Source organism: Echeneis naucrates, chromosome 21 (genome assembly GCF_900963305.1).
Source record: "Echeneis naucrates chromosome 21, fEcheNa1.1, whole genome shotgun sequence".
NCBI classification, from domain to species: Eukaryota; Metazoa; Chordata; class Actinopteri; order Carangiformes; family Echeneidae; genus Echeneis; species Echeneis naucrates.
The window spans coordinates 413,137-437,622 of NC_042531.1; the positions used below are offsets into that span (position 1 = coordinate 413,137).

Sequence of the window (24,486 nt, forward strand, 5' to 3'; positions counted from 1 at the left end):
GTACAAACCTGTCAACCTCTTTCTGACGCCATCTTGGACTCAAGGAAAACACTTTCTATCATTTTATATAACAAATGTCTGACCAATAAAATGTCTGGCAGTTTAATTGAGCTTGAATGTTTTCTGCCATCAGATACAAAGTTGCCTACAAGAAGGACACTGGAGAATGCAGGCTGGAGATCTCCATGACCTTTGCTGATGATGCTGGAGAATACTCCATCTTTGCCAAGAATCCCCACGGGGAAGCCTCAGCCTCTGCCACCCTGCTAGAGGAAGGTAGTCAGATCTGATCATCCAGATTCAAAAGGTTTCATCTGTTTTTGGAAATCAGTCAGAATCCAAAATAAATCAACCTTTCTGCATCTGTTCAACAGAGGAATATGAAACCTACATGAAGCAGCATGATGTGACATATAAAACTGAAGTGGTGACGACGACGATGGTTCAGGAACCTTCTGTGGTCGTGAGCCAATATGAGCTGGAGCAGAAGATGGTGAAAACTCCCATGAGCTTCGTCTCAGAATCAGTACGTTCTGTGTAAAGAACGAATCCCAGCTCACATTTGATATTGTTCTTGTTTTCCTTGTTCTTTGTTGAATGTTTGTAAGTTATGCTTATTTATTTTGCTCATGTTCACGTTTAAGTACAGCAAGCAATGAAAAACCAGAGTCTAATTCCTTGTATGTTCTTGGACAATAAAGCTGATTCTGATACTGATTCTGATCTTTAACACCTTTTGGCAGGAATTCCTCATTTCAGCCTTTGAAGAGAGGATCATCCAGGAGATTGAGCTCCGTATCATGAGGATCACCTACAGAGAGCTGGTGACGGAGGACGGAGAGCTGATGGTGACAGCAGCAGAGGACGAGGCCGTGCAGCCGGCCTTTGACACTCCAGTCAAAAACTACAGGATTGTGGAGGGAATGGGCGTCACTTTCCACTGCAAGATGGCTGGACAGCCACTGCCAAAGGTGTGAGGTCAAAATGTTGCAGAATAATGTTGGCTGTAAAATCCAGTTTTGTATCTGCAACAGTATTGTGCACTAGTCGGGGCAATTAATATTAATAATTGAGGGGACTAATTACTGATAATCAGAATATCTCAGGTCATCACCCTGTCATCAGGGGCCGATAACCAAACTGACAAACTGAATGAGGAGCTGGAGCACTGACTGTTATGAATCCAGCAGCTGTCACAATGATATAACCACAATAATTACAAACAACAGATTAAATCATAATAGGATTTATTCACAGTAATGACCATTTGAACTAACATTACTTTGGATAAAGGCAACTACAATTAAATCACCAAAAGCTAAACATTGATTACTAACTACAACAGGCAATATACATATAATGGCATTAGCATTAGCAACAACAGTAGCAACAGCAGTCACAATGGTGTTGTGTGTGCATGCGTATATGTGTGTAGGGAGGAGTTAGAGGGAAAATGGCGTAGTCACGTGGGTGACGTGCCTGTAGGAGCCAAGACGGCGGCGGAGTGATGTAGGCAACTCTTCGCGAGATGTGGTTGGGGTGCACAAAGGAAAAGGGGGGAGCTTTATGTGGTACCAAGGCAACCTCAAGATCATGCGACCACACCTGACAGCAACTTTAATGTCTGTGATAGGGTTAGGGTGTGTGATTGAGGAGCGGGGGGGGGGGGGGGGTCAACAAAGATCGTCACTACAGCTGATAAAGACAGTATCACTATGGTGGAGTCACCCGGCCCGGTATTGGTCCTTAAACTGGTGATGATTGGTTGATCAGCTGATTGAACAACCGACCACAAAGAAAAACAAATCACAGCTTTAAAAAACTTTAAAATACAGATAAATTGCCGTGTGCTAACTGTCTCTGCCTAGACACCAGCCGATGTGATGAGGCAGGGCAGTTTGGTGTTCCTTTTGTGGTCGTACTTGTGCTCAGCTGATGGCACAGTTTCTCCGTCCGGTCCAAAAAGAATAACCACCACAGTCTATGTGCCCGTCTCACCTCCGCTTTACAGTGGTGGAAGTCAGATGTTAGAGGTGTTGGTAGAGAAAGCTTGGAGTAGCTCTCCACTGTAACCGGTGCACTGGGAAAAAGCCCGGAGGAGGGTCTTTATTACCTGAATGACATCACCGGGGACCCCTGCTGAGTGTGCCTGGTTTCAGCTAATGTCCATGTTGAGTTTTGGTTTTTGTTCAAACTCAGTTTCACATCCAGGTGTGAATCGTGGCTCTGGCTTTATGAGGGACATGTATGACTCTCTAGAGAGAGATCTAACATCAGTGTCCTTCCTTCAGTTTTGGAGAAGCAGCTTTGACTGATGAAGCTTAGACAGGTCTGTACTGCCCGATACTGAGAGGTATTCTGCTTACATAAAACGATTCTCTGTTTTTTCCCAGATTGCCTGGTACAAAGATGGCCAGCGTATCAGGGCTGGGGGTCGATGCCAGATGGAGTTTCTTCAGGACGGACGAGCCACCCTTCGACTGCCCGTCGTTCTACCTGAGGATGAGGGCGTTTACACAGCCTTCGCTGCGAATATGAAGGGAAACGCCGTCAGCTCTGGGAAGCTCTATATTGAGCCATCTGGAGCTGTATCTCCTCAGAGATACACACCACAGCCTGCAGTGCAGAGGATCAGGTAAGACTAAACACGACTAAGAAACGCGATTGATGAAAAGTTTAATGTCACGAACACCTGGACACTAATGATGATTAAAACACCATCAGGTCCACGTCTCCCCGTTCTCTGAGCCGCTCTCCGGGCCGTTCCCCAAGCCTTTCTCCTGGACGTTCTCCTGCCCGTAGGCTGGAAGAGACAGATGAGGCTCAGCTGGAAAGACTCTACAAACCTGTGTTTGTCATGAAGCCTTCCTCAATAAAATGCTCTGAAGGGCAAACCGCCAGATTTGACTTAAAAGTTGTTGGCAGACCGATGCCTGACACTTACTGGTTCCACAATGGTGAGTAAAACAAGGCTTAAGCATGGTAGAACAAGGATGTTCTACCATGCTTATTCTAATTCTAATTAAAACCATTTATTGTGCCCAGGAAAACAAGTGGTAAACGACTACACCCACAAGATAGTGGTGAAAGAAGATGGTATTCAGTCCCTGATCATCGTCCCGGCCATGCCCCAGGACTCTGGAGAGTGGACAGTTGTGGCTCAGAACAGAGCTGGACGGACCTCTCTCTCTGTCACACTCACTGTTGATGGTAAGTTTGCAGCACATTTCATTAGAGTGAATCAGATGACCTTTACTGTTATCTGTTCTTGAAACCTGTCTCATATTTCCCTATTTACAGCCCGCGAAAGTGTTTCCCGCCCCCAGTTCACTGAGAAGCTGAGGAACATCAGTGTTAAACAGGGCACTCTGGTTGAACTGGCAGTCAAAGCCATTGGAAACCCCCTGCCTGACATCGTCTGGCTGAAAAACAGTGACATCATCACACCACAGAAGCACCCACATATCAGGTATGTTAGCTACAAATTACTCTGAACTTTTGAAGCAGATCTAAAACAGTAGAGTTATGATTTAAACACTCTGATTAATATATTTGAATAATTTCCTATTCCAGGATCGATGGCACTAAAGGAGAAGCCAAATTCCAGATTCCTTCAGCTTCAGGCTCAGACAGTGCCTGGTACACAGCTACAGCCATCAATAAGGCTGGTAGGGACACGACTCGCTGCAGAGTCAACGTTGAGGTGGACTTTACAGCACCTCAAGCTGAGAGGAAGCTCATTATTCCCAAAGGAACCTACAAGGCCAAGGAGATTGCAGCTCCAGAGCTGGAGCCTCTTCACATGCGATACGGCCAAGAGCAGTGGGAGGAGGGCGACCTTTATGACAAAGAGAAGCAGCAGAAACCTCTGTTCAAGAAGAAGCTGACCTCGGTCAGAATGAAGCGTTTTGGTCCAGCTCATTTTGAGTGCAGACTGACCCCTATTGGTGACCCCACCATGGTAGTGGAGTGGCTGCATGATGGCAAACCGCTGGCAGCTGCTAACAGGCTGCGCATGGTCAATGAATTTGGCTACTGCAGCCTTGACTATGAAGTTGCTTACGCTAGAGACAGCGGCGTCATCACCTGCAGAGCCACCAACAAGTTTGGAGTCGACCAGACTTCGGCCACCCTGATCGTCAAGGATGAGAAGGGTCTTGTTGAAGAAACACAGCTTCCTGAAGGCAGGAAGGGAGCACACAGAATCGATGAGATCGAGCGCATGGCTCATGAAGGAGGACCCTATGGAGTTACAGCTGAAGAAGAAACTGAGAAAATGAAACCTGAAATTGTACTTCTACCAGAACCAGCTAGAGTGCTGGAGGGTGACATTGCCCGATTCCGCTGTAGGGTGACCGGGTATCCAGCACCTAAGGTCAACTGGTACCTTAACGGGCAACTCATCCGCAAAAGCAAGAGATACAGACTTCGTTATGATGGTATTTACTATCTGGAGATTGTCGATATCAAATCCTACGATGCCGGAGAGGTCCGGGTTGTTGCAGACAATCCCTTAGGTACAACAGAACACACTGTGAAGCTGGAGATCCAACAGAAAGAGGACTTTAGAGCGGTCCTGCGCCGTGCTCCCGAAGCAAAGGCTGCAGAGGCTGCACATGAGCCTGGAAGAGTTGGATTTGATGTTGTAAAGGTCGACCAGCGGGCCGATGCTTCTCAGGACAGGGAAGTTGTAAAGCTTCGTAAGACACAAAGAATTGTTCATGAGAAAACCTCAGAGGAGTCAGAGGAGCTGAAGAGCAAGTTCAAGCGTAGGACTGAGGAAGGTTTCTATGAGTCCATCTCTGCTGTGGAGTTCAAGTCCCGCAAGAGGGATGAATCTTATGAGGATCTTCTGAAGAAGACTAAAGAGGAGCTGCTTCATCATATGAAAGAGAAAGAAGAGGCAGAGAAGAAGAAGCTGGAGGAACAGGGAAAAATCACCATCCCCACAATCAAACCAGAGAGAGTCCAGCTGTCCCCCAGCATGGAGGCACCCAAGATCTTGGAACGCATCGCCAGTAAGACTGTTGCTCCCATGGATGAGGTTCGTTTCCGACTCAGAGTTGTGGGTAGACCAGAACCAGAGTGCCAGTGGTTCAAGAATGGCATTCAGGTGGAAAAGTCAGAGCGTATATTCTGGTTCTGGCCTGAAGACAACGTGTGTGAACTGGTAATCAGGGAGGTCACAGTTGAGGACTCTGCCAGCATCATGGTCAAAGCCATGAATGTGGCTGGAGAGTCTTCAAGTCACGCCTTCTTGCTTGTGCAAGGTATAGAATCTTTATATCAGACCCCTCCAGCAACATTCTCGTTGTATTTTCCTGAGTCTCACATCGTGTTTTCTCATTGCAGCCAAGGCAGCGGTGAACTTCACCCAGAACCTGGAAGATGCTAGTGCCTGTGAGAAGGACACAATGGTGACCTTTGAATGTGAAACCAATGAACCTTTCGTCAAAGTCAAGTGGTTCAAGAACAACACAGAGATCTTTTCTGGAGACAAGTACAGAATGCACTCAGACAGAAAGGTCCACTTCCTGTCTGTGCTGATGATTGAAATGAGGGATGATGCTGAATATGCTTGTGCAGTTGCAGAAGATGAGAACATCAGGACGACTGCAAGGCTCCATGTTGAAGGTAATCTTTTCATCCAGAATCTTCCCATCTTCTCTGTTGATCGGGTGGACTGGGAGATTATGACTCTTGGTCTTGTTTTGTCTTCAGGCGCGGCCCTGGAGCTCATCAAACAGTTGGAGAACATTGAAGTACCGGAGACCTACGCTGGAGAATTTGAGGTCGAGCTGTCTCGTGAGGATGCCGAAGGCAGCTGGTTCTTTGGAGACAAGGAGCTCTCTCCCAGCAGTAAATACGTCATGTCCTCCCGCCGAGGAAGACACACCCTTTCTGTCAAAGATGTCAGGAAGGATGACCAGGGCAAATACTCCTTTGTATGTGGAGATTTGAGGACCGGTGCCTCACTGAAGATGAAACGTAAGCAACTTCAGACAGTTGCCTCATGAATGTAAAACTTTGTGTGACGTGATCATGATGAGGTTTCTGTGTCCTTAGTGCGCCCAGTGACCCTGATGCAGCCTCTAACCGACCTCACAGTCTGTGAGGGGGATATTGCTCAGCTGGAGGTGAGGTTCTCTCAGGAGAACGTCGAGGGAACCTGGATGAAGAATGGCCAGGCCATCTCTACCTCTGATCGCATCCATATTGTTATCGATAAACTGGTTCACAAGCTGCTGTTGGAAAATGTCAGCAGAGACGATGCTGCCTCCTACTCTTTTGTGGTTCCTGCCCAAGACATTTCCACCTCAGGAAAACTCAACATTCAAAGTAAGAGTCAAGATTGGATTCAGGTCAAAGCAATGCTCACAGTACTTGATATGTCTTTGATGATCATTTTTTTCCCTTTCTCTCAGCTATTGACATTGTGGTGCCACTGAAGGATGTGTCCTCCATCGAAGGAACGAAAGCTGTTCTGGAGGCCAAGATCTCAGCTCAGGACATCAGCTCAGTCAAATGGTATCACAACGACAAACTGATAACACCCAGTGACCGAATCCAGATGGTGGCCAAGGGAGCCAAGCAGCGTCTGGTCTTCACCAGGACCTACGCCTCCGATCAGGGAGTCTACAAACTGGTGGTTGGCAAAGTCGACACCAGCTGCAATCTGACTGTCGAAGGTAAAACTTGTTTTAATCTCTCATCCTATTTTCAGTCTCCACCGTCAGTTTCATCATCTAATCGTCTGTCTTTTGTCGCAGAGGTACACTTTGTGAAACAAATGGAGGACAAAGTGTGCTCTGAGTCCCAGAATGTCACATTTAGTGTTGAAGTTTCCCACACTGGTATCGACCCATTATGGACCCTGAGGGGCCATCAGCTCAAACCTGGACCCAAATACAAGATGGAGTCGAAGGGCAAGGTTCACTCCCTGATGGTCATTGACACGATGAAGGATGAGGAGGGCCAGTACATGTTTCACGCTGGTGAAAAGACGTCCAGCGCCAAGCTCACTGTCTCTGGTACGTCTAAGTACCAGTACCTGTCTTCTTAAGGTTGTTTTTCAGATGATAATTCAAATGAACCACATTAAACAGTCAATGACTCAAAAAACAGTCCCATCCAGTTGATGTCTCAGCTGATGAGACCTTTATGGGACAGTGAAAGTCAAAGCTGGAGAAAATGTCCAAATATTCAAACAATCAGCAGAATTTCAAATTTTTCTGAAACGTCTTTCTAATTTAATGTAAATATTCATCATTAATTTTTGTCATATGTTTAAACTTTTGCACCGAAACAAGTCAGTTTTCATGTCATGTGATTTGCGGGGAGATGTGGGACTTAGACTCGGTTTCCTTGTCCTGCCACCAGGTGGCGCTATCACACGGCCCCTGCAGGACGTAACGGTAGCAGAGTCTCAGACCGCTGAGCTTGAGTGTGAAGTTGCCAACGCTGACGCTGAGGGAAAGTGGCTCAAGGAAGGTCAGGCCGTGGATTTCAATGAGAACGTGGTGAGTGAAGTGAATGGAGCCATCAGGCGCCTCGTCATCGTCATCACCAGACCGCAGGATATCGGGGAGTACACCTACCAGGTGGCCAACTCCAAGACCACTGCCAACCTCAGAGTGGAAGGTAAGGCTTCTCATTCTGATATATCTGAAGGGGAGGAATTCAACTAAAATAAACTGCTCTTTTCTTCCTCTTTACAGCCGTTAAGATCAAGAAAACGCTCAGGAACCAAACGGTGACGGAGACTCAGGAGGCTGTGTTCACCCTGGAGCTCACCCACCCCGACGTCAAAGGGGCCCAGTGGATCAAGAACGGGGTGGAACTTCAGAGCAGCGATAAGTACGAGATCACCTCTGTAGGCCTGGTCCAAACCCTGAAGGTCAAGAACTGCAGCACACAGGATGAGTGTGTCTACTCCTTCAAACTGGGGAAACTTTTGGCCAATGCCAGACTCAACGTAGAGAGTGAGTCACATTTAAAAATGGCAATCAGCTTCTTTGATTCAATTTAACAAAAAAAGAAAATATTAGTTAAAAATGTACAAATTATTGTTGTGTAACAGTTTTCCATTTTACTCTTAACTTTTCATCACTTATTGCAGCAATCAAGATTGTGAAGAAGATTAAAGATGTGACATCCCTGTTGGACGGCACCGCCTCCTTTGAGATGAGCCTGTCACATGACAACATCCCCGTCAGGTGGATGTTCAAAGGGGCGGAGCTGAAGTCGAGCGACAAGTGTAAGATTCTGTCGGAGAGGAAGGCACACAAGTTGATCCTGCAAAACATCGACAGCAGCAAAGCAGGAGAATACACGGCTGTGATTGGACACCTACAGTGCAGCGCCACGCTGACCGTGGAGGGTACGACTTTTTTACACAATAATACAGGCAATAAAACAACTTCATACGTATGGGTAATAATATAGTGCTAAGTAACAACTTGAAATTTAATGAAAGTAAACTTGTGAAATTTCAACTTTTATTAAAATTATTACAAAAAGTGGTCATGTGATAATATCATTCAGTTTTCTATCGTTTGTTTGTTTTATGCAAATTTGTTGTATGTAAGTGCAAATTCATATTGTTCCATTTGTTGTAATATTTGCAGTTTTTCGTTTTTTAAAATCACACTTTATTTGTTATAACAGATTTTTTTTTTCATAGTTTATAATTTTCTTAAATAGAAGAAATCCAAACTACATTGAAAATTGTTATTAAACTAAATTTGTCTTCTGCTCAGCACTCCGAGTCACCAAACCCATGAAGAGCGTGAAAGTCCCAGAGACTCAGGTGGCCACGTTCGAGTGTGAGGTTTCTCACTTCAACGTCCCGTCCACGTGGCTGAAGGACGGCGTGGAGATCGAAATGAGCGAGAAGTTCAGGATCGTGGTCCAAGGAAAACTCCACCAGCTGAAGATCATGAACACCAGCAAGAACGATTCTGCAGAGTACACCTTCATCTGTGGGAACGACAGAGTCTCTGCAACGCTCACCGTCAGCCGTAAGACCACGAAAGCATCATATCCTGTCAGCTCACTGAAATACAATGTGATACCAATGTGACACAAACTCTTAACCGCCCCCCACAGCGATCATGGTCACCTCAATGCTGAAGGACCTGAACGCTCAGGAGAGAGACACCATCACCTTTGAGGTCACCGTCAACTACGAAGGCATCACATACAAGTGGCTGAAGAACGGTGTGGAAGTGAAGTCGTCGGACAGATGTCAGGTCCGCAGCCGGCAGCTCACGCATTCACTCACCATCCGAAATGTCCACTTTGGTGATGGAGGAGAGTACCAGTTTTTGGCCGGCTCCACTGCCACCGCCGCCAACCTGTTCGTTGAAGGTAAAGTCTCTTTTAATACAAAAGTTTGTCCTTTGAGTGAAACTGCCTTTATCTTTGTTGGTGGTGCTTTTAGAGGCATGTCCAGGTTTTTTCTGTTTTTAATTTTAAATTTTAATTAAATTTTTAAGCTGCAACCACTGCAGCAAAGCATGCTGTGAAGTCTGCAGTATTTTTAATGTTTTTGCTGTTTTCAGCTCGTGTGATTGAATTCACCAAGAAAATCAAGGAAATAAAGATCACAGAAAAGAAGAAAGCCATGTTTGAATGTGAAGTTTCTGAGCCAAACATCCAGGTGATGTGGATGAAGGATGGCCAGGAGCTGGACATGTCTGAGGAACGGTGCGTTCAGGGACACAAGCTCTTCTTCTAACAATGACATGAACCAAAGTGTCCTCAGAGGTGAAATATGAATGTTGTGATCACAGGTACACTGTGACAGCAGAGAAGTATGTCCACCGTCTGATGATCCAGACGGTTCGCATGTCTGATGCCGGAGAATACTCGGTGGTGGCTGGATCCAGCGTCTCCAAAGCGCAGCTGATCGTGGAGGGTCGTGACATACGCATTTCTGAGCCCGTGGAGCGGGAAATCACAGTGAGACTTTGGCTTCTGTTCCATTGAGATGTGACAGGGAGGAAATATTTAACCAGGAACTTTTAAAGGATGTCAGTCTGAGCTTCTAATGCAAAGTGTTACCAACTGGCTCAAGGCCAGCAACAAAAGGGAGGCCACACACATATTTATTTAACGCAAACAAATCAGCAAAAGTAAATAACCGATGGCATGTGTAAGTAGTAAGAGTATCAGTCATGTAAGGGTGTGTACCAGCAGGCACTCCCTCCCAGCTCTGCCTACCAGCCAACTCCCAGTAACTGTAAGAGATAGACCAGTGAGACACAGGCAGGCAGACTGAACAAGGTCGTGACAAAAGTTACCGCTCATTTTATTCATTTATTTTATGAAGTTTCAGTGACTTGGCTTTCATCTTTACATTTACATTTCCAAAGTGTTAAACTACGACCTCAGATAAAGGGTTACGGTTAGGGTCAGTCAGAATCTGAATTTCAATAAAAACAAGAATAATAAATGAGAATAATAAAAAAAATGCTAAAATACAGTACAGACATAACATACAGAACAAGAAAATAAAAAGTGCTGGTTTCAATAACCCTAATCATCGCCTGACTCCACCCCCTCCTCAGGTTCTGGAAAAACACAGAGCGACCTTTGAGTTTGAGGTCAACGAGGAGGATGTGGAAGGTCGCTGGTTGAGGAACGGCATGGAGATCCAGCTTTCAGCAGAGGAGAGGTTCAACTACGTGGCCATCAGGAAGATCCACCGCCTCACCATCTCTGAGACCTACAGGAGCGACGCCGGCGAGTACACCTTCATCGCTGGCAAAAACAGGAGCACCATGAACCTGAGAGTCAAAAGTAGGTCCAGGAGAGACGGAGAGAATAACATGAGTTGAAATGTGGTGACTTTTGCGGTCCTTTGAACCTTCATGTATTTTCTGCCTGGTTCAGTCCCAGAGCCTCCTCAGATCCTTCGCCACATGGAGCCCCAGTCGGTGGAGGCGGGTAAACCGGCTCGCTTTTCGGTGCAGGTGAGTGGTGTTCCTCAGCCTCAGGTCTTTTGGTACAAAGACTCCCAGGCTCTTTCACCGGGCTTCAAATGCAAGTTCCTCCACGACGGCAACGAGCACACACTGCTGTTGATTGAAGTCTTCCCTGAGGATGCTGCCGTCTACAACTGTGAGGCCAAGAATGACTACGGCACCGCCACGAGTACCACCACACTTAACGTAGAAGGTACAGCAGGAAGTTACATCATGGGGACAAACATGGGAAACATCTTGGACTGACACGTCTTGATGCAGGTTTGTGTTTGTGTCTTAGTCTCAGAGGTGGTCTCTCCCGACTCGGGTGCCCCGATTGCTCCTCCGGTCGTCATCTCGCCCATCACCAGCGCCTCAGTCCGTGAGGGAGAACCGGCTCGCTTCCAGTGCAGAGTCCGTGGAGATGGTAAGAACTCTCACCTTTGTGGTCAGATTCCAAACCTGCGATAAATAAACCACCAACTTCCTGCTGTCTCCGTACAGACCTGAAAATCAGCTGGGTCCACAAGGAGAAAGAGATAAAGCAGTCGGACTTCTTCAGGATGTCTCAATTTGAGGACAGCTGTCAGCTGGAGATCTCCAAGGTTTACCCTGAGGACGAGGGCGAGTACAGCTGTGTGGCCACAAACAACGCCGGGACGGCCTCCTGCTCTGCCACGCTTAGTCTTGACAGTAAGTTTGTCCTAGATTGTCACTTTTTTCCCCGTCTCTCCTGAGGGGACACTGTTCTCCTGGAATAAGGAGAATAAGGAGCTTTTGGTCAGTGACTCAAACTGTTAAAAACTAACAGGTTGAGATACAGTGCAGCCAAAATACCAAACCGGACTCAAATGTGTTGTCCCTCTTTGTGGTAGCTCTGTGTCTGTGGTTTTCCGATGAGGACAGTTTCTTCGTTGTGGGCTTGATTCCAATCTGTCCTGGTGTTGATTTAGTGAAGAACAGGAAGTCAACAGACCTGTTACCTTTCAGGACGAACTCACACAGTGGACAGTCCTGTGGAGACTCAGTGGCGGATCTCTACCAGCCTCACCAGTATAAAGAAACCCTCCATTGGCCAAAAGCCTATTTTCATTCAGCCAATCACAAGCTGTGTGGTCCCACATGGGGAGGTGGCCCGTTTTCATGCCTGCGTGTCGGGCATGCCGAAGCCGGAGATCAGTTGGTTCCATAACTTGCAGCTGGTACAGCCAACTAAGAACGTGGTGTTTCACTTTGACGAGGTGACCAACACCGCCACACTCATCATAGTGGACACGTTCTCTGAGCATGCGGGGCAGTACACCTGCAGGGCGGCCAATAATGCTGGAGAAGCGGCATGCTCGGCCACCCTCACCGTTAGCACCGAAGAAGAAGGTAACCTCTGGATCTGTTGTCTGCAGCCAGATTCCTTCTGACATCACACCTTCCTTTACTTTAATCCACTTTCCTGAAAGGGGATGTCCCAAAACTAGACCTTCAAAATATTCTGTCAGGAACGTCACTTCATATCATTTTATTGTTATTTTTTCTTTTTTTTTCTTTTTTTTTTTAATGTAGCATCAAAAATAGGGAAAAAATTACAAATTCATTAAAAATCAAAAAAATCAGTCTGTAGATTTTGAACTGTTGGGACATCCCTCCTCCTCCAGGTCCAACTAATCCTCTGCTCCAGAGAGGCACTCCACTTTGAATCCTTACATTGCCACCTCCTCACCACTGCAGGAACAAACTCACCTCCTCTCCCTTCTTCAGCCTCTGTCCTTGTCATCCTCCTCCAGACATCCCGTTTGATGTTAAACCTCAGATGATGAATTTGTGTCTCGTCACTGACAGAAAAATATTGTTTGATGTCATCACTAACATGACCATAGTGTGTTCCCATGATGAGGTCATCAATGTCTCTGTCCTCTCTGTGGACGGCCCTCTGATGAACTGTTTTCTCTCCTTCCTGCAGTGACTCATGTGAGAGAGCAGATTGAAGCCAAAATTGAGGAAGAAGTCAAAGGTAAGATCACATCAGTTAATTTATCATTGTTGAACCTCCATTTTACTGAGAAACATTTGGAAAAGAGACAGTTTGACCAGATTTCGGTTTCACTCCCTCGATTTCTCTGTCTCAAAATTGATTTGTAGGCAGCTGGACTTGTAGTTGTCTATGACGATGTTGAGGACGTTTAGCCTTTTATCCAAGGGGCTTCATCAGTTCATGTTAGATGGTACTAGTCCGCACTTGTCTGACCAAGGCAGTGGAGAAGGACTTAAAATAAGATACCCAGTTTAAAAACTGGTACGTCCCAAGGACAAGATACCACACAACCAAAAAAACAACCTGGTATATACTGTCCAATGCAGTGAAGAATGCAAGGACTTATATTGGGGAGACTAAACAACCTTTACACAAACGCATGGCCCAACACAGAAGGGGAAACTCCTCAGGTCCAGTCTCAGCTGTCTATTCCCATCTAAAGGAAGACTGCAACGTCAAGATCCTGGAAAGAGAGGACAGATGATTTGAAAGAGGAGTAAAAGAAGCCATCTATGTAAAAGTGGAAAAAAAAAAGGTTAAATATCTGGGTCCTTCTCCACTGTCTTGGTCAGACTAGTGCGGACCAGTAAACCAACTACCATGAACTGATGAAGCCCCTTGGATAAGAGGCGAAATGTCTTCAGCGTCTTCATAGATAAATACAAGTCCAGTTGCCTACGAATCAATTTTGAGACAGAGAACAATGACCTGGATGAATGAGAATCTTCAGAGACACTCCCTTGATTTGTTTTTGTTTGAAAGTAGTCTGTCAGCGGTTGACTTGACTTTGACTCACCGAAGACGGTTCTTATGAGGAGAAACTGCTGATGGAAAACGGATAGTGTGGATGCATGTTGTATGGATGAGTTGGATTCCAGTTGACCTGCATCAACAGACTACTTTTAGAATTTGTAAATATCGCTATGTTGAACTGTCCCTTTAAATAGTCTCAATTTCCACAGTTGCATGTCATCTTCATGTGTTGTGATGAAAAATATCATGGTCTGTTTTATTCTCCCTGCTCTTCTTTGATAATATTCCTTGGTTTCCCCCAGACAAGCACTGATGAACTTGCTTGTTCCGGTTTTTGACACTTGCGGTTTGCATCCAAAAGTCCGTTTCAGTTTGGCATGAAGGTTCCTCTGATCTTTTCCCAGAAAAGGCACAAGCTATGTATCTTTTAAAGCTCCTGGATTTGAAAAGTCCTTTAAAAGATATGGAGGTGCACTGCATCTGGAACTGAGACCTTCCTCCTGCAAAATATTCCTTAGTCTGGCTTGCAGATAGTGGGATGTGATTCCTGTGGTTTGCATTCTAAATAACACCAGTAAACTATATTAGTTCGAATAAACGCCTTCTCACCCAACTTTACAGCTTAATTTGTTGAAGTTTTGGAGTCTTCCATATGTTCTGGAGAGCTCTGCTTTCTCATTGATACTTGTGGATCATTTATTTCCTTTTAAGTTGAAGGATTAGAAAGGGCGTTTATTCTCCTGTCTGCAAGTCAGGTAAGGGATATTTTAGTATAAAACCAAAGCAATTCTCAAAAAGTTAAACAAGTGAATGTTAGCAGCCCATCTGGGAAATATGCATTTTTAACAATAATAAAATAATTTATGTTCTGAAGAAATTTCCACAGACGAAGGATCAAAACTTCCTGCAGGTTTCTAATAAAAAGAATCAAGTCTTGCGTTTATTCGAACAAATATGGTGAGTGAAATTATTTCTTATAGCATTGTGACTCCCCGCATGCATTTAATATTTCCATTAATGATTCATTGAAATCCTTTTCTCTGTTTTTATCCCAGAGGCTGTACTGTTCTGACACTTGTCTTTCTTTTTGCAGAGCTGTTTTACCACGAGAGCAAAGAAGGCACCATCAGCGGCCCACGACAGCTGAGAGCAGCTTTCTCCGACACCGAGGACTTTCTGGATCACGGCCTGGTGTCGGCGAATCGCTGCTCCAGCAGAACATCGTCCATCAGTTCATGGACAGACAACATCAAACCATCTTTCACCAAAAAACTAAAGTTCCAGTCGGTCCTGGAGGGGGAGCTGGTTGAGTTAAAGTGTAAACTAATAGCTTGCCCTCCGCCTACTATCCTCTGGTTTCTTAATAACAGATCTATTCCTAAAGAGCGTAGACGCAGGATCTGCACTGACAGCAGAATGCACATGCACACCACCAGTCTGGTTATAGATAGTGTTAAAGACAAGGACTCAGGCAGTTACAAGGTCATGGCCATAAACACAGAAGGCTCTGCTGAGTCCACAGCATCACTCTTAGTGTCACTGAGGGAAGAACAATCTGCGAACTACCTGGGTTTTGTGAAACGATCTGCCAAAGCACATGAAAGTGTGGACAACATGGCAGAGCAGAGGAAAGAGAGGAAGATTAGGGTTGACCTCAGGTGTGTGGGGTCTCCGTTCGACAAAATGTCTAAAGTCCATCAGGGACGTTCTCGTTCTAAGAGTTCTTTGGTGCGAACTGTGTACTTTCGGTCTGGTGGTCATTCAAAGGAAAAAGAGACAGAGAAAGAGTCAAAACGCTTGGAAACGGCATCTGAGCGTGCCCCCTCCCCTCCCCTCATGTTTGACAGGTCTGAACACTTTCACGATAGATTCAGTGACATCTACTGTGACCGGCGCACTGGCGCCAGATTCAGCGATAAGTTTAGCGACCGGTGCAGTGACAGGTACAGCGAACGGTTCAGCGACACTGAGAGTCTTCACAATGAGGTCAGAACAAAACTGACCACTCTCCAAAAAGCTGTAAAACAGAAGAAAAGGCTTTCCATCTCCACCATGTCCTCGTCTGAGTTTGACTTGGAGTCGGTTGCTAGCGAGTCAAGCTATGCAGAGTATGTGGAGAAGCTCAGGCTTAAACCTACCTCTCTGCCTGAAGTCCAGCATTTCAGTCGACATTCAGATTTGGGAGAAAGCCACAGAGAGCTTCAGGCTAAAACCTTCAGCTCTGATCCGGCTCGGCCTCGAGTGAGACATTCATTTGAGCCTCAGTCGAGAATGAGGGCTATCCAGTTAATGAGGGGGGAACTGGTTGACGTGCTGGTGTCGCAGACAGAGAGGAAATCAGAAGGAGCTCACTCTCTGAAAGAGAAAAATGTTGAGAGTGTAAGTGAATCTCAGGCTAATGTTAGATTGAAGCCAATGGTCAGTGAACATCACAGTGTTGTTGCTGAGCACAAAGTGGGGGCTACAAAATCCGAAGCCTTGTACTCTGAAACAGGTTATCCAGAAATTACAGCGCACACAGACAGCAGGGAATCTGTCCAGGGTGTTCCGGCCAAGGAGGAAATCACCCTCCCGGAGTCAACCAGGCCTATGCAAATCACATTTACCAGGGAGAAGTTCCTCAGAGAATCAGTAACTCCAGAAGGCATTTCCAAAACAGGTGAGTTGTATGAAGAGGAGGGTTCAGGATCTCTGAGGACTCAGTATGAACACAGCCTGGAAGCTGATCGGATGGAGTGTGAGGATAAACTTCTTGCCCTGCGGATCAGGAAATGGCAGCAAGGGAACAGGGTGCCTGAGGAGATGTTTCACCCTGAAACTGATCTGCCCCTGTCGGCAAAGACTCAGTATATGGAGCCTGAGGAAAACATTTACACCCAACAGGAAGCGATCAAGAAAAAAGCAACTGTAAACGTTGAGGTCAAGCCTCTTTTATTCCATAAAGCCCCTCCAATGAAGACAAAGTTAGTAGATCCAGATGTTGGAATCACATCAGCACCAAAGCCACCTGAAGTAAAAACCAGAGGAGACCTTGAACCAGCCCCCTACCTGCCTGTTAAGTCAGTTACTATGGAGAGTAAATTGGAGAAAACAGAATTTGAGGCACCACTCACCATGGCACAAAGATTGCCCAGAACAAGGCCAGTCAGATGTGTCAAGGAGAAGTTGCTCAGTGAAGATGTAACACCTAAAGAAGCCTTTGAGGAGGAGAGTTCGGGGTCTTTGAGGGCTCAGTATGAGGAGAGCCTGGAAGCTGATCGGATGGAGTGTGAGGAGAAACTTCTCGCCCTGCGGATCAGGAAATGGCAGCAAGGTATGAAAATGTCAGAAGAAGAGGCAGTCCAACCTGAAAGTGATCTTCCCATGGTGGCAGAGACTCTGTATGCTGCTCCTGAAGGGAATATTTACAACCAACAGGAAGTGGTGGGGAATAGAGAAGCTGTAGGCCACGCTCCATTGCTGAGCATGAAGTCAACAAAAGTCAAAATCAGAGGCGATCAGGATGAAGCCACGATCATGCTGGCACAAAAATCCCCCAGAATAAAAGCCAGAGCAGTAGACGTTAAAGCTGAGTCATCACCGAGAACAAAATCAAGAGCAGAGAAGATGTTGTTTGAGAAAACGAGAGAAGAGCGTGAGCTCCAGTTGTCAAGGGAGAACATCTCCGAACTAAAGAATGAGGGTGAGACGTTTGTCAGTGAAGAAGAAGCTCTAACTCAGCGGATCATGAAATGGCAACAGGATGTTTTGATGGAGCAAGAACAAACTGTGGAGGCGGAAGCTGGTTGGGTGGGCCGTTACTCCCCATTACAGATAGAAGGAACTTTTGAGGTTGGAAGAAATGTTGCTGAGGCTTCAGAATCAGTTCCACAACCTCAGGTGGTTTATAGCAGCAAAACCCCCTCGAAGAAAATAGCCAAAGAAAAGTTCCTTTTGACTGAATCAGTTCCTGCAGGTTTCCAAGATCAGCCGGATGAGGTTCTGCAGTGGCAAACTCCCAGCGAGCTGCCGACGGAGGGCCGTGAAACAAGGCTGCAAAGGGACAGCGATTACTTCGTTAGTGAGGAGGAAGCTCTGGCTCAGCGCATTCTAAAGTGGCAACAAGATGCTGTAGAACAAGAAGATGTCACTGAACTAGAGACTGAGTGGGCTTTGGATGCTCAAGCCAAACCGTCTGGTGCTAAGTTACCATTTGACACAATTTCCCCCTTTGATAGTGAGCCCCCCCACCAAGGTGTCGTTTCTGCTGAAAGTCAACCCACTGACCTTCAGTGTCCACACACATTAGCAACAAAAACATCTCCAAATCTTCAGCATCCTGCTAGGTACAAACCATCTCCTACTCATCAGCCCCCTTTTGCACCAACATATTCTCATGCACATCTGGATTTACAGTGGCCCACAGCTGTCTCAACTGATTTTACTCCTACTCCTGCCAAAAACATTGCAGGGCTTCAGAGACACTCTGCCACCAAAACACCCAGTTTGCCTTTTGAGCAATGTGAAGTGGCCTCTGCTCAGGAAGCGAGCCTTCTTCAACCTTCCCAAGAGTGTCCCTCGGTCAGGAGACACTGCCCGGAAGACATGGAAAGAGAAGCAGTGAGGAGGCAGAGCATGGAGGAGTCCACTACGACTTTTGATAAATCCAGTAGTCAACTCTATCAGTTTGAAATGAGAGAGGAGAGAAGGTTGGGAGAAGAATTAGGAACCTCTAGAGAGAGCAGCGAACGGAGCCAACAGAAGGGTTCAGCAAGTGTAAGGAGAGAGCTGAGAAGTGAAAAGCTGGAAAAACAATTGGGCAGCGAAGTGAGTGCAGAATGTCTTGATTTTGGAGCTATAAAGAAGGAGGAGCAAGTCCTGGAGTCGAATATTAAAGGAGACACGAGTGTGAGAGGCTCATGTCCAGTGTTCACCACAGACATGTCTTCAGTTACAGTAAAAATTGGTCAGATGTCAGAGTTTACCTGTCAGTTCCAGGGTGATCCTGAACCCACCGTCACTTGGCTCAAAGATGGACACCCATTAGCTCACAACCCTGACTACAACATCATGAGCAAATCTAATAGATCAAAGCTCACTATCTTCTATCCAACCACCGACCACGAAGGGATGTATGACTGTGTCATCACCAATAAATTCGGCAAATCCATCTGCAGTGCCTCTCTCCGGATATCAGACAAAAAGGTGACGAGAAGATCGGATGTCAAACAGCAGGTGGTAGTTACACAGGAGCTAGAGAAGGAAGAGGAAAACCAGGACAACCTCATGGAGGAGCAGGAACTTTGGTCCTACATGGATTCAGGGAAGGAAACGCTTCAGGTGCCTCAGGCAGTGATTCACAGGCGCCAGTTCTCAGATGATTCTCTCAGCTCTTCAGCTGTAGAGATCAGAATCACTGCCCCTACTCCGATCCCTGAGGTGATGGAGGAAGGCGGTGATGACAAACCTTGGCTTCCAGAGAAAACTGCAGGGGTGCCAAGCGATGATTTTAAACACAAGTTTACCTTCTCCTTTGACGTGGTCAGTGAAGCACCTCACGTCATCAGTGAATCACAGAACAAAGTCTGTTCTGAAGGAAGTACGGCTTTGTTAGAGTGTATAATTCCTGATGAACCCGCTGCTGAGGTCGAATGGTATTTTGACGATGTTTGCCTTGATGTGTCAGGTGGAAAATACAGAGTTGAGGTAGATGATAAAGTGAGCAGGCTGTACATCAACAGCTGTACGTACACTGATGCTGGAGAGTACAAATGTGTTGCTAGAAATAAGCTGGGGGAAGTTACAAACATCTCTGATGTGTTATTTCAAGTGACAGAGCCGGTCCAGTTCTCAAAGGCTGTTGAAGCTGATGGGGATGATGTGTTTCCTGAAGCTCCTGCTAAGGATGGGATCATTCACACGAGGGATAAACCTGTGAGCTCACAAACCACTTCAGAGGCAGCAGCCAAAGTGGTAAAACCCAGATCCCGGGTATCCAGAGACCCACCAATTCTCTCTGGCTGTGGTCTGCAGGCATCTGCTGCAGTTATTAAAGTTTCTCAGATTAAACAAGCTTTTGAGTCGGACTCTCCAGTTGCATTGATGAATCCAGTTTCTCCAGACGAGCAGAGTAAAGATACACTTTTCCCTGAAGAGTTTATTCCTGCAGTGACCCACTCCCCCAGTCAACAGGAACCGGTATGTGCAGAAGATATTACATCAGGAGTTCCGTGTTCTCGCAAAGCTGCACCTGATGTCACTAAATCTATTCCTGTAGACAAATCTGTCTCTGAGTTTCCTACCTCCCAGAGGGAAGACAGTAAAATTGGTGTGATACCTAGTGATGTTGCAGAGGGAAGACGTTTAGAAGAAAGACATTGTGCAGTTAAACAGTTTGTGGGGGAAGTTCAGGAGTCACCAGAGCTGGTCAGGCCGAGGCCACAGAAACCTGTTGTTTCACCTGTGCAGGAAGAGGCAGCTGAAGGGGGGCTGTTTAGAGAGAACATTGTGCCGACTCACTTTGATAGGACCAGCAGCTTCTTTCAGTTCCAGTCAGAAAAAGTTCCTGCAGTAAAACGCTCTGTTGGAACATCAGGTCTAGCTCAAGAAGTTAAGTCTAAAAGACATCCTGAGTCCCTTGAACATCAGAGACAGCGTGCACCTGCAGGGTCTCCTTCCACTCACAGTGAAGCAGAAATTGTTAGAGAAATTGTTGTTAGAGTGGCTGGCGCTGTGGAGGAGTCAACAGAAGTGGAAGATAAACTAGGCCTTGAAGGAAGTGCTGAGGGGGATATTCTGACCCCTGGTGGCATGCAAATTAGTAAGGAACTCGAATCTGTTGGTGAGGAGCTGATGGTCATCCCACAGCCCTCTTTGGACAAACCCATCAGGACTGAACTTTCTTCACCCCCAGAGCCCTCTTTGGACAGTGGTGTCTTCCTCAGTATGGCAGACTCCGAAGCCAGCATCACTAGAGAGGCAGAGGTGTTGGTGGCTGAAGATGTCGTTCAGCCTCATTCACAGATCGTGGATCATGATGTTCAGATGAAGGCAGAACCTCAGCCACTAATTGTGAAACATAAAGTAGACATTGTTGGCAGAGTTCAGCCAGTCAGTCTGTCTGCGGACGCTGCTTGCCAGAGACACGAGAGAGGTGTTTCAGAAAAGGCCTCAGCAGCTGAAGCTGGAGCAGCGGCAGTAGTCGGCTCCATGGTAGAGGAGGAGGTCACGTTTGGTGCTGTGTACGACTACTACAACCCTCCAACAGACTGGGGTCGACCCCTGTCCCCCGAGTCTGAGATGTCCATAGAGATCGGCAGCACTGTGAGTGAAGAAGTAGCTGAGGTAGCTGAGAGGTTCTACACTCCGGGCTCATCTACCGAGGCCTCCCAGCCAATCGCAGAATCCTTCCACACTCCCAGTTCTGATACACCTGGTGGCTTTATGACTCCTCAGGAGAATCCTTTCTCCCCTGTGGAACACAAGAGACCCTCCACTGGAGACTCCAGTGAGATGTTCTTTTCGCCGGTTCAGTTCCTGACATCTCCTGCTGATGAGGGAATGGAACTGACACCGCTTGGAGTACATGTGGATGACAGTCAGTCCCTTAGCAGGGGTAGGGGGTCGTTAGCTCTGTCCAGCCTTCAGGAGAAAGTACAGGGAATTCCTCCCGCCTTCCTCAAACCTCTCATTAAGAAAAGAGTGTTTGAAAACGACTCCCTGACGTTCTGTGCTGAGGTGTTTGGACTTCCTTCTCCTGAGGTCAAGTGGTTCTGCAACAAAACCCAACTGGTGGCAGGTGGCAGAGTCAAAATGGAGAGAGATGGTGATACCATCTTTCTGACAATTCTTAATGTAACTAAAGCAGATCAGGGCGAGTACATATGTGAGGCTGTGAACTATGTTGGTGAAGCCAGAAGTGTTACTTTAGTGGTCGTTGTATCACAGGAAGTGAGGCTCATGCCTGCCCCACCTGCTGTCACTCATCAACATGTGATGGAGTTTGATGTGGAGGAAGGGGATTCATCTCGTTCTCCATCTCCTCAGGAGATTTTGCTTGAAGTAGAATTGGATGAAAATGAGGTGAAAGAATTTGAGAAACAGGTAAAAATCATCACCATTCCCGAGTACACTGCTGACAACAAGAGCATGATTATATCTTTGGATGTGTTACCGAGCATTTATGAGGAGGGCGCCGTTGACTTTGTCTCCCAGGAGCACAATGATTTGAAAATAGCTTTTGAGGTGACAGAAATGCCTCCGAGATTCATTAATCCTATCTGTGACATGGAGGGCCCGGAGGGAACAACCGTCATGTTTGAGTGCTCACTCATGGGTATCCCATCTCCCATTGTGTCCTGGTTCAAAGGGGACAAGAAAATTCCTCACGACAACAAAAAATACTTGCACTCATCAGATGGAGACAACCACTTCCTGAAGATCTGTAAAGTGTCAACACAGGACAGTGGAGCTTATACTTGCAGAGCAATTAACGTTGTTGGGGAGACTCTCTGCAGGGCCTCCTTGGTGGTGCTCAATGCCAAAATGTTCTCAGGGAAGACCAGAGGCAGAGAGTTGACTGCCGTGTCTCTAGGAAGCGCCAAAGTTCAGCCTCAGAAATTTGACCTGATGGTTGGCAACACATCATTTGATGGTGAACAGGTGTCAGAGATTGAGCTTGAGTTTGAGTTTGAGCAGGAAGCTGATGAGTCTCAGCGGGCCGTCAGGCTGATGGCCAACACCGACAACAAAACCAGTGAACAGGGAGAGAAATATGTTAGCATTAACTTTGATGTATTTGCTGAGCCAGCAAAAGATGACAAGATCGAATTCAAAGGAAAGTCCTCTGATATGTGTAGTTTCCAGTTCCAGGTGACAGAGACCGCCCCGAAATGTGTCATCCCACTGACTAATGTCACAGCAGCAGTTGGGACGCCCGTTATCCTTCAGTGTCTGTTTACCGGGAAACCGAACCCCACCGCTGAGTGGTACAAAGACGGATATCGTGTCACAGACAGCAGGTGTATCATCCAGGAGAAAACTGCAGGACATTTCAACCTGCTCATTACTAACGTGACCCAGAGTGATGCTGGCGAGTACAAGTGCAGAATCCAAAACTCAGCCGGCTGCATCGAGAGCACAGCGCTGCTCAAAGTGTTTTAGAGGCTGAACAGACGTATCAGTTTCAGTCTCCTGAGAAAGGAAAATGGCCGGAGAAATAATTTCGACATTGGCTTCTCTAAGGAGTGAAGTGAAATATTAAAATGAAAAGAAAATGTAAGTTTTATCAGCTGTTGAAAAGTGTTCTTTGTTTTTTGATGCAGTTCTTTGTCTTCACTGAGACTGAAGCTGTTGCTGAGTGTAGACGGTCAGTGTTATTTTCTTCAAAGCTACCATAGGCTACATTCAGCAGGAGAGATGAAATGATTTCTGGGTAACTATGTAATTGTCATAGATAGATAGATAGTTTGTTTTATGTGGGCTTTGAAAAACAGTTTTGGGCTTCTGTTGTGTTTTAGCCAAAGAAGAAAAAAGTTAGCAGTCTGTTTTTAACATCGTGGTTGCACCAAAGATAATAACAGCTCAAACTCTTAATATTAGATATATGTGGAAAAATCTCACAAAACAAAAACAGAAAATATTCACAATAACACCTTTTTGTTGAAGTGAGTTTCCTCACTGAGAGGTAACTTCTTAAAAATATACACCAAATATTGAGCCTGAAATACAAGAATACACCAGAGTGACTATCCAAGCTGGGACTAAAGTAAAAAAAGAAACCAGTCATTTCAAATCAGACATCAGGAATATCAAGAATATATTTTAATGTTGCATTTTTGGAATGATTCAGTTTGTGCTGCCATTTTCTTTTTTTTTGTGTGAGTGTGTGTGTTTGTGATCTTAAGGAAAGACGGTTATTTTCCAGTAGACAATTTTTGAAAATGAATAATACTGTGAAACTTTTCTAAAACTCAAAGTTTTAATGTCTTGTAAATATGTGTAATTTTAGTGGTGCAGAGTAGAATTTATTAGTAAAATAAGCCAAAAAAATCTGCATTGAGATGGAAATTCATGGTTTATTTGTACAGATGCCATGTTGGTTTGTCTCAAAGTTTATATAATAAAATATTATATGTCTAAGGCTGAAATCTGAGCTTGTTTTTTTTTTTTTTTTTTGGTTTATTTGTTTGGTGTAAAGCAGAACAAACCGCTTTGTGTCATTTTCAGCCTCTGATGAGGTGTTCAGTGAACATCCGGTCTATTTCACCACCTCACTACTATAAGTACACACACATCACTGACATTTTTTACTTCTCTGGGATTCAAATTGTTTGTTTCTTTGCTTTATTTTTACCATTTCAATAAATACAACAATAATAATAATAATTAATTAATGGAGAAATAACACAAACTTTTGTGTTATCACAACGATTGTAATACAAAAGCAGGGAAATCCCTTTCTTCAGATGGGAAAATTTTAATTTGTCAAATATTCGTTTGGGGGAAGTTTTCTTCCGTTTCATTTGTCCGTCTGTCATTCTTAAAAAAAAAAAAAGTGAACTCACATGAACTGTTTCCCTTTTTAAAGATTACACATTACCACTAATAAGAATCACTTCTTATTATCATGTTATTTAGTTAGATTTTGAGTCCAGTAGGACTGTCCTTCTTCAGGGACTTAGTCAACAAACAGGTAATTAGAATATTTGAATCTCAAATTTGATATTTATATTTTCTGTGGATTCTGGGGATTAGATATGA

General features: G+C 45.5%; 1 protein-coding gene across 1 annotated transcript in view; it reads left to right on the plus strand.

Annotated features, from left to right (window-relative positions):
- Positions 1–24,486, plus strand: part of ttn.2 (titin, tandem duplicate 2) — a 169,942-nt gene that overhangs the window by 9,006 nt on the left and 136,450 nt on the right. Inside the window, 26 exon segments of the mRNA XM_029529910.1 lie at positions 134–276; positions 375–526; positions 744–971; positions 2,394–2,635; positions 2,725–2,957; positions 3,046–3,210; positions 3,301–3,469; positions 3,574–5,270; positions 5,353–5,634; positions 5,722–5,988; positions 6,067–6,339; positions 6,426–6,689; positions 6,771–7,031; positions 7,381–7,641; positions 7,719–7,982; positions 8,120–8,380; positions 8,760–9,020; positions 9,109–9,369; positions 9,564–9,708; positions 9,795–9,963; positions 10,572–10,803; positions 10,897–11,181; positions 11,269–11,394; positions 11,472–11,660; positions 11,958–12,341; positions 12,922–12,972. Of these exon segments, the coding sequence (XP_029385770.1) occupies positions 134–276; positions 375–526; positions 744–971; positions 2,394–2,635; positions 2,725–2,957; positions 3,046–3,210; positions 3,301–3,469; positions 3,574–5,270; positions 5,353–5,634; positions 5,722–5,988; positions 6,067–6,339; positions 6,426–6,689; positions 6,771–7,031; positions 7,381–7,641; positions 7,719–7,982; positions 8,120–8,380; positions 8,760–9,020; positions 9,109–9,369; positions 9,564–9,708; positions 9,795–9,963; positions 10,572–10,803; positions 10,897–11,181; positions 11,269–11,394; positions 11,472–11,660; positions 11,958–12,341; positions 12,922–12,972 (7,265 nt within the window).